At 48.1% G+C, this 13,929-nt stretch overlaps 1 protein-coding gene across 1 annotated transcript; it reads right to left on the bottom strand.

The window, feature by feature from the left end:
- Window positions 1–486: 486 nt before the first annotated feature.
- On the bottom strand, window positions 487–9,045 carry PIGT (phosphatidylinositol glycan anchor biosynthesis class T). The gene is made up of 12 exons (XM_081148274.1): window positions 8,832–9,045; window positions 8,143–8,320; window positions 7,776–7,903; window positions 7,346–7,446; window positions 7,099–7,185; window positions 6,460–6,547; window positions 6,253–6,350; window positions 5,995–6,160; window positions 4,929–5,129; window positions 2,561–2,726; window positions 2,380–2,463; window positions 487–1,450 (listed from the first exon to the last, which is right to left on the bottom strand). Exons 1-12 carry the CDS (start codon window positions 9,013–9,015, stop codon window positions 1,198–1,200), a joined length of 1,734 nt encoding a protein of 577 aa, XP_081004400.1. The 5' UTR covers window positions 9,016–9,045; the 3' UTR covers window positions 487–1,197.
- Between the last annotated feature and the right edge of the window lie 4,884 nt (window positions 9,046–13,929).

Genomic DNA, 13,929 nt, shown 5'->3' on the forward strand with positions numbered 1-13,929 from the left:
TGGCTTCAAAGCCTGCGGGTGGTCTAAGGCCCACCTGCACCACAAGCTCATGAGGAGCCTGATAAAATTTGAAGGCTGGGCTACAGCCAGACCAATGGAGCCCATAGGGTCTGGACCATAGGAAACTGCATTATTTTCACAAGAGCCCCAAATAGTTGTGGACAATCCAGATTGAAAACCACCACACACAGCTCTCCCGACTCCGCAGCTCTACCCTTGCTGATAGGGGCGCAGTTCTCAGGGCCCCTAAAAGTGGTGGGTGATGATTCACTTTCATGGTCATGGATTGCTTACATACAATCCCAGACAAACCCAGGGAGTTCTGGGAACTACTGTCAGATGAGGCCAGTGGGCAAGGAGTAAGCAGACTAGCTGCGGTGGGAGATCGGGGAGTTGTTTTAGGGGGTAGGAGTGTCTGTTCAGGCACTCAGCAACCAAGCCCTAGTCCCAGCTCTTCCCAGGCCTCAAGGAGACAGGAGGCAAAGAACCACAGAAGCAGCCACTTTTTATTCCACAACCAGTAAATCCCACCTACCACACAGTGACCTAAATTCTCCAGCACAGCCCACGATACAGGCCAGTGTTGTCCAAGAGGACTTTCTGTGATGATGGAAACGTTTGTTCCCACTGTCCAGTACAGCAGCCACTTAACCACTTCTGCAGTGTGCTCAGCTCCCCGCTCTGCAGCCCATAGCCACTCACATACCGCTGGGCGTACAGGAAGGGCACTGGCAGGACCTCTGCATAGACCAAAGTCAGTAGTTAATAGCTCCTAAAGCAAACGGTCACTGCCCACCCCCACTCCCCAGGCCACATTCAGAGTCTCAAAGCCAGGGAGGGGATGGGGAAGAGTTCTGCTATCAGAACCGGGAAGCCTGTGCTCTGGAACCATCCCCATCTTCCCCAATAGCACTTCACATCTTGAAACCTGGGCAGCAGACTGGCACTTGAAATGTGGCTAGTACAACTGAGGAAGTGAAATTTTAATTTAAATTAATTTAAGTTCAAATGCCACATCTGGCTCACAGCTACTATACTGCACAGTGCAGCTCTAGGCCCTGGCCTAGTCCAGGGACAGTTTGGTTCAAGAGCCAACTCTGGGGAGAACAAGCAGCAGGAACAGCCATTGGGGTCGCCACCACCCCTCCCAAGAGAGAAACAGCAGCCCCGGCGATGAAGAGGTCAGGTCTTAGGGTCTCAGAGGGGGGGGACGCCACGGGCGCGCCGGATAAGGTTAGCCAGCCTCTTGGCCAGGCCACCCGTTCTGGGCTCCTCAATGTAGAAGGTCCGGGTGAGGAGATTGTAGAAGGAGCCATAGCACACAGCTACCACCGTGCACGTGAGGCAGATGACATTGTAGGGCATGCTGAAGTCCGGCGTTGGCAGGTTCACCAGCAGGGGCTCCGTGTAGAGCCGCACGAAGTAGCTAGAACTATCGGAGACTGGGAACCTGGGGGTCAGGAAGGAGTGTTGAGGCAGGATCCCTGCTCCCCATCTTACCCCATCACCCCTTGGGTCACACTGGGCCAATGCTCGGTGGCAAGGATTTTCAAAGTTTTCTTAGCCTTCCAACCTTTCCAACAGAAGAAATCTCAGACGAAGGCTCAATACATAAAGCTGACAGAGCTGCCTTGTACTGAGGGGAAAGCAGTCCTGCTTTTGCCTGGCTGCCTCTTCCACAGCCTTCTGTTCTCAGCTAAAGGCATCTCCTCAGGGAAGCCTTCCTGGATCACCCACCAGGTTACTCCCAGAACCACCTCGGACCCCACTGCTCTCTAGAATAGAACCTTCCCTCTGGACTGTTAACAGCCAGGCAGGGGCGAGTCTGTCTTGTTTACTGTCGGGTAACTGATGCTCTCTGGAGTTCTCAGCATTCGATAAGTGCTCAATGAAATATTTGTTAAGAGTATCAGTGAGTAGCTTGGCTGGTGTTGCTCAGTGGTTGAGCATTGACCATGAACCAGGAGGTCACCAGTTCAACTCCAGGTCAGGGCACATGCCTGGATTGTGGGCTCAATCTCTGGTGGGGGTCGTGCAAGAGGCAGCCAATTGATGTTTCTCTTTCATCGATGTTTCTCTCTCTCTATCCCTCTCCCTTCCTCTCTCTCTAAAATCAATAAAAACATTTTTTTAAAAAGAGCATCAGTGAGTAAATACAGGCTTTAAATACTGCTCCTTTCACCTATCTACTCTTCCAGAAACACTTTAGAATCATTTTATAAAGTCTGTACGAATATTACAGACCACTGGGACTTTCATTAGGATTGAGTTAAATCTCCACATTGCTAGAGGAGAGGCAACACCAAGCCCCAGCCTACCCTGCAGGAACCAGACTATCTGTGCTGATGCCCCAAACCAGGCAGCTGAGGTCATACTCACAGGCTGTTGAAGAGAGGACTCTCTTCCCAGTCCACAGGTTTGGCTGCCACCATGCTGGGCACGAGGGCACTGAGGACAGACGGGCTGCAGAGAAGCAGGCAGGTATTCCATGAACCAGGGATGGTGGCAGAGAAGGTGGGTCAGGAGGGGAGGGGCAGCATGGGGGGGGGTCAGAGCCCACCTGATGTAGAAGCCATGATTGGGGTCTGGGGTGTACTCAGTCCACTTGAGCAGCGCCCGTTCAAACTGGATGGAGACCTTGGTGACAGAGCTGGCTGGCAGCTGAATGAGCATCTCTAGGAGGTGGGGCTGCAGCCGGTCCTGGGCAGGCTGGTAGTGGATGTAACCTGGAGACAGGCGAGGCTCAAGTGCCACCCATACCTCTTCCCTCAGGCCAGACTACCTGCACCTCCTGCCCCACCTATTGAGGCCTTGAGGCTTGGATATGGGCACCCAGAGGTGGGCTCTGGATCAGAGGAGCCAGGCAGGATCTCAGAAAAGGAAAAGTGTTTCCAGGGCAGCCATCCCAGGCAGGTAACTAATCAAACTTCACATCTTGAAAACTGGGCAGCAGACATGGATGTGATGCAACAGGAAGTTCACAGAACCACCTGGGATATTTTCCTGCCAAAAATAGGGGACCTGAATCTAATCAAGTCTCTAATACTAACCACCACTACTCAAGAAATATAGGGAACGGAGGAACATGTAAACATTGACAGGACAAACACTGACAGTACAGAACATTCTGTACAACAAATGACCCAACAACAACAAAAGAATGGAAACTGTTACAGATTAAAAGAGACTTAAGCCCTGGCTGAGTAGCTCAGTTGGTTAGAGAATCATCCCGATTCACCAAGGTTGCAGGTTAGATCCCCTGTCAGGGCACATACAAGAATCAGCCAATGAATATATAAATAAGTGGAACAATAAATCAATGTTTCTCTCCTTCTCCCCCTTCCTCTCTCTCAAATCAATAAATTAAAAAGAAAGAGAGAGAGAAGGATATTAAAAAAAAAAAAAAAGACTATTGGGGAACACGCAAATAATGATAGGCCATATTCTTTTAAAGTCCTTTATCCGTTAGAGATATATATATACTAAAGTATTTAAAGGTGAGTTGACATGATGTCTAGGACTTGTGGTTTTTTAAATGTCTTTATTGATTTTAGAGAGAGAGGGAGAGGGAGAGAGAGATAGAAACATCGCTGAGAGAGAAACATGGATCGGCCGCCTCCTGCATACCCCCTACAGGGAATCGAGCCCACAACTTGGGTATGTGCTCTGACTGGGAATTGAACCAGCGACCTCTTGGTTCACGGGTTAACACTCAACCACTGAGCTACACTGACTGGAGTAGGATTTGTTTTAAGATACTCCAGCAGAAAAATAGCCAACCAAAAAAAAGTGGGGAGGGAGAGATGATACAAAAATGAGAGGAAGCCAGAGACTGCTGAAGCTGCTGATGGGTCCAGAGGAGCTGATTATATTATTCCATTTGGGTGTATGTTTGAAATTTTCCAGAGCAAAAGGTAGAAAAAACACAAAAACAACCTACAAAATACATAGGTAGGGTGTTGGAAGCAGTTATTTTGAAAGTGGTACAAGTAGTGGTGCTGAAAATAAATAAAACTAGTAACCACAAGCTTGAAAATATGGGAAACAAGAGAGGGGTTTAAAGACAATGTAAGGTCTGGCCATCTGGGGTGTGCTGTGACCTCTTCCTAATAAGTCTTTTCTGTAGTATTAGTCTCTCTCCACTCCAGAGAATAACAAGTGCTTTATTATTATGTATTTATTATTTAGTGCTATGCCTGGTACCTAACAGAAAGCAGTCAGGAAATATTAACTCTCCTTCAGAAAAATAATAAAAAATTTAAAAATTTTTAAAAAGAGCACTTCTTCCCTCCCAAGGAAGCAAAAACCTACTCCAGATCTGTAATCTTTGTTCCCAATACTCTGTTGTTCTTGCTCACCCTTCCTCTACCTGAAAGAGCCTATAAATCATCACAAAATAGTGTGCCTGGCCCAGCCAGGTGTGGCTCAGTGGTTGAGCATCAACCTAGGATCCAGGAGATCAGGGTTTGATGCTGGGTCAGGGAACATGCCCGGGTTGCAGGCTAGGCAGCCGATCAATGACTCTCTCATCATTGATGTTTCTATCTCTCTCTCTCCCCCTCCTTTCCTCTCTCTGAAATCAACAAACATATGTTTAAAAAAAAGAAAGAGAAAAAAAAAGTGTGTGCCTGGAGCACCAGGAAGGAGAAAGTAAAAAAGGTAAGGAAACTACTGCCCTCCTCAGGTCTTATTAAGAATCACCAGTACTATGTGTTTTACTCATTTGTGCTTTATAAATTACTCAGGATCTGGCATTGGTGAGGCTGCCCTTTCCATTTGTCAAACTATTTCTAACTTTTTCTGCCTGTGTAGTTTTTCTGGGGTATGGACTTCAGGAATTACCCTGAGAAGTGAGGGTTTGGGGAACTTGGAAGGAGAGAGAGCAGGTGGGCAGGGGTAGAGGGAATGGTCGGGGACTCAGCTCTCACTTGGCTTGTTCTCCTTGCCCTTGGAGGTGATGGTGAGGGTGTGCACATACAGCCGCAGGTACCAGGGCACGGTGTCCAGGAGCAGCACAGGGAAGGCCCGGTACGGGTGGGTGTTGTATAGCAGCGTGCTCAGCTCCCCGCTCTGCAGCCCATAGCCACTCACATACCGCTGGGCGTACAGGAAGGGCACTGGCAGGGCCTCTGCGTAGACCAAAGTCAGTAGTTAATAGCTCCTAAAGCAAAGGGTCACTGCCCACCCCCACTCCCCAGGCCACATTCAGAGTCTCAAAGCCAGGGAGGGGATGGGGAAGAATTCTGCTATCAGAACCGGGAAGCCTGTGCTCCGGAATCATCCCCATCTTCCCCAGCCCACAGCATTAATAGAATTACTATTATTTCCTAAATACTTATAAATGCCAAGCCCTGTGCCCCTGCCAACCAAACCAGGTGCTCTCATGATATTCTGCACTTTTCCTGGGTAACAATGAACACAACTGCAATTAATTGTTTAATGTCTGCCTCAACCAGTAGACATTGTTTCTCAAATGCAGATACTATCTTCTGTCTTCAAAAAGTTTGTTGATTAAATGAATACACAGACAAACCCCATATTTTACATTATCTCATCCAATCTGCTAGGTATTGCTGTCCCCATTTTGCAGATGAGGCAGTGAGGTTAGGGAACTGCCCAAAGTCATAGAGCTTTGAAGAAATGGAGTTAGCCCAGCTGGGCGTGGCTCAGCAGTTGAGCATCGACCTAGGATCCAGGCGATCAGGGTTCGATTCCCGGTAAGGGCACAGGCCCGGGTTGCAGGCTGCAGCCAATCAATGATTCTCATCATTGATGTTTCTATATCTCTCTCTCCATCTCCTTTCCTCTCTCTGAAATCAATAAAGATATATTTTAAAAAAAAAAAAAAAGAAGAAGAAATGGAGTTAGAACCAACTGGCTGACTCTAGAGACCTGGGTCAAAACACTAGCCTGTTATCTCATGATGATGAGGCAGGACGGTAGGCTTTCCCCAAGAGATGACATCTCAGCATGTGGTGGCCCACCCTCACCCACCATTCTCCGGGGGTCTCTTCCACTTGAGCTGGAGGTTAAGGTTGCGGGAACTGTTGATCACGGCCGAGTCAAGCAAGTCGTAGACAGCATAGGTCTTCCGGGTGCCCAGGATGACACCCTGGTATGTGGTGAGGGGAGGCGGGTTCACCTCCAATGTCTCATTGTCCTGGGGACACAAGGGCAGGGCTGAGAAGTGAGTGGAGAGGCAGGCTAGCTTTCGGGAGGGGGGATTATGGGTGTGGCTGGAGACCTTGGTACCTGGCTGTAGCTGGTGATGTCCACGTAGACTCGACTCTCTGAAGCCAGGGGGCAGGGTTCTGTTAGGGTTCGGGAGAACATCCGGAAGAGGGACCAGTCTGGGAGGCAGAGAGCAGGGTTGATCAGGAGCTGGAATTAGGCCTGGTGTGCACAGATAGGGTGGGGCTGGCGATGGGTGAGCAGAGATGAGTTGCCATGGTAGCTTACCCTTCTTCCCCTGCCCCGTGACGAAGGCATCAAATACAACAGAAAGGGTCTGCCTCAGCTCCCAGGAGACACTGGTACAGCGAGCATTCTACCAAAAGGGCCAGAGAGCAGCAATGAGGACATCACTCCAACCTCAGAGCCTCAGGGACTCCTACCTGGACTTGGTCCCTTGTCTACAATATATCTTCCCATCCATCGATTTGCTACCACTCACTATTGAGCACTTGACCCTGTGCCATACCCTGTGCCAGCAGCTTTATGCATCAGTTGGATGAACCATTGCCAACAACCACAGGAAGTACTACTACTATTACTCTTATTTGACAGATGGGGAAACCAGGCTCAGAGAAACAAAATGATTCACTCAAGGTCATGTCAGCTGGTAAGAGACTAAGTTAGCAGGTGCACTGCATAGCTATTCTGAACCACTATGTTCCATGACAAAGATTTACTGAAAGCTTGCAGGCAACCACTGTTTCCTTGGTACGTGGCCAATGCCCCAAACAGTCATCATTGAATCTACCACTTACTACTGGCTCAACCCTGAACAGACACTGGGCTACGTGCTTTGCCTGCACTTTCTCTCCGAGCCTATGGATGGCACGCTTCTCCCCTCCACCCCCATTCCCCATGACTTACTCTGCAAACAGGGCGGATATGCACTGCCTGGGAGTGGTAGCTAGTGTGGAACAAGCGATCAGCCTTCAGCAGCATAGAGAGGCCTGCCTGGAAGAGGTGGGAAGAGATGAAAGGTCAGTGCCCTGGACACCTGGGCACAGAGCAGAGGTTATCTGTAAATACATCTGGCTACTAGCAGTGAAAGGGCATTTGCCAACTCCATCCACTCTCCGGACTCCCACCCACATTCAGACCACTCTGGCCTCACCTTGGAACTACAGGGCAAGAGCTTCTTCCATGGGGTGAGGTTCTCAGTGCAGACAACCTCCCGCGGTAGCACAGCATAGCGTAGGAAATAGTGATCAGTGTCTAAGGGAGACAGAAGTCTGTCTGGGGTGGGTCTTGGGCCCCACTCCTCAGGACCCACACTCTAGTGATGGGGGTTACCCCTCCGTGTTCCCCATATACCTCTCTAGCACCACCACCCTAACAGTCCCAGCTGGGAGTGGGACCCTCTCCTCCCCTGAGAGAAGGCAATGCAGAGACAGCACAGTCTCGGGAAGCCCTCTTCTGGGGCCAGCACACCCAGGAGATTTATGATCTGGCCCCACTGAGGAAAGAGGAAGCTGAGGGGAAAGGAGGCAAAGGTCTGGGCAAGAGGTAACAGGGAGAAGGAAAGGGCCGCAGGGGCTTCTCACCATTGGCCAGTCCCAGGGGTTTGAAGGAGGCAGTGGGTGTGACCGTGTTGGTAGAGTCGATGAAGTTGAGAGAGGCACAGAAGATTCCTGAGAGGACGTTACTGAGCTCCTTCCAAGATTTATCCACACTGGACAGAAACACAAACCCCCTCACTGCCCCAGGGCTGCCTCTGCTCCCATCTCAAAGCCTGCATTGGTTGCCACACCATTAGATCGGCTAGTTGATGGAGCTAGAACAGCATCACTGCCCCTGCTCAGCCCCCCCCCCCTCCTCGCTCCCTGTAGCCACACAGCCTGCAAGATGACACCACCTCCCCCTGTCACAGTCCCTTCATGGCCTGCAATAGGCCTCAAGGTGGGCACTCACTCAGTGACGGTGTCTTGGAACCAGACCCAGAGTTCTGCACCTGATGGGGCCTGCAGGAAGGGTGGGCCCCAGTATCGAGTCCTCCAAAAGCCTTGAGTGAGTGACAGGTGCAGCTCCCGGAGCGAATACTTGGAGATCAACTGACCCAAGGCTTTCGGGAAGAGCCTATAATGAGAAACTAGAGAAGGGGGAGTAGGTGAGAGATGATCCTGGAGGGAGGGTTCTCAGCCACCCCAAAGAAGCAGTAGACTTCAGCTCTGAGGTCAGAGAGATCTGCATTCCAGCCCAGACTGTTCTTTACCAGCGATGTGATCTTTAGCAAGCCTTTAACTCTCTACACCTCTGATTTCTTCCTAGTAATCTTTCCCAGGACTTAGCACTGTGCTTAGCACCCAGTATAAATGGTAACCAGCAACATCATCATCAGTGTTGTGGACAGAGGGCTCTAACTAAAGATTGAGAGTGGCAGCCTGGAGCTGCGGAAAAAGCACTGGACTAGAAGTCGCTGCCCCTGTCCGGGCCATAGTTTCGCCAACATACATTGGGGTTCTTCAATAACTATCCCATCCTTCCCCCACGGACCCACTTGGGCCGGCTCCACGCCCACCGACCGGAACCCCACCGGGAACTAGGCACCGCCCCCAAGGCTTGCCCCAGTTATCTTTCTCCGGTCAGTCCGGTCCTCTCACCCCCTTCCCGCTGCAGCTCCGAGTCCCACCGCGTGCGGAACTGGAATGTGGCGGCTACGTCTCCAGAAGGCAGCGGGGTGATGACGAGCTCCTCCCGCAGGCTGTCGCGTGGGGGCTCTGCATGGCCCCAGCCGCCCGGCCCCAGAAGCAGCAGCAGCACCGCGAACGGCACCGCCGCCGCCATGCCTCCGGCTGCTTCCGCCCAGTAGCGCCCGCCCCCAAGAGACCAGCCTCCAATCGGAAGAGCGTATGAGAAGTGACTTCCGGTACCGTCCTGGAAGCCCGAGTGCGGTTACCAGAGCGACGGCAAGGCTAGGCCCTTCGGGGACAGTGAGTTGAAGGGGGCGGTGGGCGTGTGGCGCAGTCGGGGGCTGGGTTGAGGCTCTCCAGCTTTGAAGAAGTCCCACCCACGAGAAAGTGTTTAATAATACCGAGTGCTTCTGCGGTAGTTGGGAAAACAGACTGAAAAAGATTACTTTTGCGAGGTAACGCTCCTGCCTCCCTCAGCTAGCGTCTCCGTTTGCTCCGCCCTGAGAATAGCCAGCTCCTCTGGTGGCAGAGCTTTCCTGCAAACCCCCAAATAACTGGCCCTTTTCTTATAAAAAATTTAAAACATGCAGCGAAGTTGAAAGAATGAACCCCATCACCTTGATTCCACCGTTAACATTTTACTCTGCCTGTACTTGCTTCATCACACATCGGTCCATAAATCCCTCAGTTCATCGTGTATTTTAATGCATTTTAAAGTAAATTGCAGGCATAAGTACCCTTCCCCCTAAATATTTCAGCACGTATATCATTAACTAGAGTTTAATATTTGTTTACATTTCCATACAATGAAATGCACAACTCTGAAGTGCGCATTCCCGGAGTCTGACGAATGCATTCACCTGTGTACCCAAACTCCGGTGAAGGTCTAGAACACTCCTAACGCCCCAGAAAGCTGGCTAATGCCCCTTGCCCATCAATTCCTGCCCCTCCCCACCTTCCAGAGGCAACCTGTTCTGGTTTTTCTCCACAGAATAACTTAATCTGTTGTAGAGCTTCATATAAATGAAATCATCATATAATATGTACACTTTTTTGTGTAAGGCTTCTTCCATGGCAAGAATGCCTTTGAAAATTATGTTCTTGCATGTATTAGCAGTTTCTTTTTATTGCTGTATAGTATTGCATTATATGAATATACCATAGTTTATCCATTCTCCTGTTGATGGACACCTGAGCTCTTTCAAGTTTTTAGTTATGAACTAGACCGCTGTGCAATTTACTTTGTAGACACGTGTTTATCATTTACCTTGGGTAAATATTTATTAGTAAAGGGTAGGTTAGGTGTATGTTTAATTTTTTTTCTTGCCAGTTTATTCTTGGGCAACAGACCTATTCAAACTTTCTGCCAAATCACACAGTTATAAACATCAAGTCATGTTATTTTAGAATTAGAAAAGACATTAAAGATGATCAATACTTGAATTATTCAGCTAAAGAAATTAAGTTAAGAGAGGGTAAGTGAGCCCTGGCTGAGTAGCCCAGTTGGTTAGAGCATCGACCCGATATGCCACGGTTGGGGGTTCAATCCTGGGTCAGGACACATACAAGCAGCAACCAATGAATGCATAAATAAGTGGAACAACAAATTGATGTTTCTCTCTCTCTACCCCATCCCTCCCTCCCTTCTTCTACCTAAAATCAATAAATAAAAATTAAAGAGAGGATAAGTGAAATGGCATGACTGCAAACACCACATAGCTGGCTGCTGGTACAGGCAGAGTAAAGCCGGGTCTCCCAATCCCTCTCTCTTGCTTTCCCCACATCTTTACAGAGACTCTCTCTTAAATGAAAGACTAGCACCCACTCAGCTGAGATTAATCTTGTAGCAAACCTTTTTACTAAAATTCAAATTAATCAGGATCACTGGGTTTATTTTCTTCTGCTTGGGGGTGTATCTCCAGTAGTACACAGGATTTAAGCCAACAGGCTCTGACTGTGGTAACCAAGGAAATGGGAGGATCTGGGAGTCATTTTGTTTTCAGGACGTTTCCAGGAGGAGCGTGCTGGGCGGACATTCTTTGGCCCAGAAGCTTGGTACCAACTTCCTTTGCTTGTCCTGAGTACCAGAAAAGGCTGGACTGCTTGTTGCATCAAAAGATAAGGTTTTAATCTGATTCTAAATCATAAATACTATACAGTGTTTATTTAAAATATGGCAATTTCTACTAGAAAATTGTAGGAAGAATAACTTTGCTCTTATTGGGAATTCAAATCTAGCTACTACTACTTTTTTTTTTTCTTAACATAGCTTATTTTTTCCTTTTTATTGAAAAAGGGTAACGCTGGTTAACAAAATTATACAGGTTTCAGGTGCACAATTCCACAAAACATCATCTGTACACTGTATTGTGTGTTCATCATCCCAAGTATTTGTGTTTAATTTTATAAGGAACTGCCAGACCTTTCTCCAAAATGTATCATTTTATACTTGTACCAACAATGTGTGAGTACCTGGTCAACATTTGTTTTTAATTTTTTTAGTATGTGGGAAAGTATGTAGTGGTATTTCATTATGGTTTTAATTTGAATTTCCCTTTTACCTAATGATGTTGAGCATCTTCTCATGTGCTTATTGGCCATTCATATATTTTCTTTAGTGAAAATTCTGTTAAAATGTTTTTGTACCCTCCCCTCTTTTTTACTGGCTGGTTTGCCTTTTTATTATTGACTTGTAGGGGTTCCAGGGTTAAGTTCCTGCTTTAGGTTTTCCAGCTGCCCTGTGCAGAACACATACATGAAGTTTGCACATGGTCTCTTGGCAAAACTCACCACCATACTTCTATGAAGAGCCAAATTTGGTGTCAGGCAGGTCTGCCAAAGATATACCCCAACCAACCAGAGGGGAAGTGTCAAAAAGGTGTTATTATCTCATGACTTCACTCTATTTACATTCAGTGTTCCTGTCCCACTAGACATGGAATAGAAGGCAGGCCATGAGTTTAGATGTCAGACAGATATGGGTTCAAATACCTACACCAGCCTTTAATCCATATGAGCATGAGCAACCTGAGTGTCACTTTTCCTCTGCTATAAAATGGATAAGCCTACTTTCAGGGTGGTTGTGAGGATTACAACTTAAGTACATATAGGATCTGGAATGTAGTAAGTGCTTAATAACATTTACTCAACCCTTTGAGGTAGGTACTCTTATCTCCAGTTTAGAGAGGAGAAAACAGATACAGAAACTGAGATAATTGTTTTAAGATCACAGTGAGGGATGGAGCCAGGACTAGAGGCTACACTATCAACCTCTACAAATTTTAAACAAGTGGCTGCCATCACTATGATTATTTTGTTTTTCGATGCTTTCTTTCCTTTTGAAATTGCCTGTCCCCATCATTCAAGACACAGTAACCTCCAGAGAACACTTACCTTCACCCTCTCTAGTGTGCTACAGTCCTCTGTGTACTTCTGCTGTAGCCCACATTATATTTCCATTATCCTTGGCCATGTCTGCTCCTGGAAGAGCTCTTGGTCACCTTAGTATTTCTGTTGCCTAAGCAAGGAGGCTAGCATATAGTAGGTGCTCAGGAATGTTGAACAAACAAACACACACAAGATAACATCATAGCACAGTTCTGTGTTGCCCCACACTGCCATGCTGTTCACAGTGTCAAGTTCTGTGCATTCCTGGGGACTGCTATAGTGTGAGCCTTCTAGGAATCTTTCCCTGGGTTGTATTTCCTCCTATTTCTATAGAGCAAGTTTGTCTTCTTCCTTCCTTTCCAGAGTCTGTGATTAGTCTATACAACAGACAAAAGAAGCCACACTGTGGCTTAGAGACTAAAAGCTGGGCTGTTTGCCTCAGAATTGGCTCCAGATCATCTTCCCATCTCCAAGGGCACTGTGTTGCCTGAAGCCAGCAGATGCTGGCTCTGAAGGCCAGCCAAGCCCCTGTGGTTTGGCAGAAGAAGAGGTCATTATCCAACCAGGAAGTGGTCCTGGGGTCTCAGCTGACCCTAGACTTTTCCAGGCAGGGCTGGGATTCATGACAGCTGAACTGAAGACTCCCCATCAGCTCACAAACAATTCTGCCTCTCCAGAGGGCTGTAGATAGATCCCACTTCCTAGGCAGACTCCCTGCCCCAAAGCCCACATTCTTAGCATCCTGTGCCTGGGGTACTAAGAGGTCTGTCAACATGTTGACAGCAATCAAGCTAGTCTAGCTACTCACCACTCACCTTAGAGGGAAGTAGGGTGATCCCAGGGCTGAGAACCCCTTCATAGCAAAGCTGCACAGCTTACAGGCTACAGCCCAGAATGCTCAGCCACAGTCAGACAGGAGGTTGAGCTTTGCTGCTCCAAAGGAAGGGAGGAGGCACAAGAGGACAGAGGACAGAGACCCTGTGTACAGCAGTCATAAGCAACCCACAAAAACTACACTATTTAACATAAGACTGGGCCCTCACCCAGCTGAATGGATGATCTCAACTTGGACACAGAGGCTTTTAGACAAAAGGAACACAACACTCCCACAAGTTTCTCCCTGGTGCTAGGAAAAGCACTTAAGAACTGTCACTTACAATAGCCTCCTGCAGGGGTGAAAGCACGATGGGACTATGGGAAGACTGCAGCCCTGTCACTCAGCCTGGGTGGCACAAAGAGCTTTGGGATTTAGGCTGAAGGTCATTGGTCTGTGGATGGTGTTTGATGTATAAAGAGAGGGTGGAATGATTTGTTTTTTCTAATGTGAGAAAAGACTTCATGTTCCTTAAGGTTGGGTCCTATAACTCCTTTCACTCATCACACTCTCCCTGGGCAAGCTCATTCACATCCATGGCTTCACTTACCACCTATACATTGATAACTCATGTATTTATTTTTCCAGCCCAATGCTCTCATTTAAATCCCACACTCATGACTCCAACTCTGTACTCAACATGACCCCTTGGATGTCTCAAAAGCACCTCAAACTCATCATATCCAAAACCAAATTTATGCCCTTCCCACCCCTGGTTCTCTCCTAAACTGCCCATCTGGGTGAAGCACCCTGCAAATCATCCCATTGTACAAGGCAGAAACAATGGTGGCACCCTGGACCCCTTCC

This window comes from Miniopterus schreibersii (assembly GCF_964146895.1).
Source record: "Miniopterus schreibersii genome assembly, chromosome: 10".
NCBI classification, from domain to species: domain Eukaryota; kingdom Metazoa; phylum Chordata; class Mammalia; order Chiroptera; family Miniopteridae; genus Miniopterus; species Miniopterus schreibersii.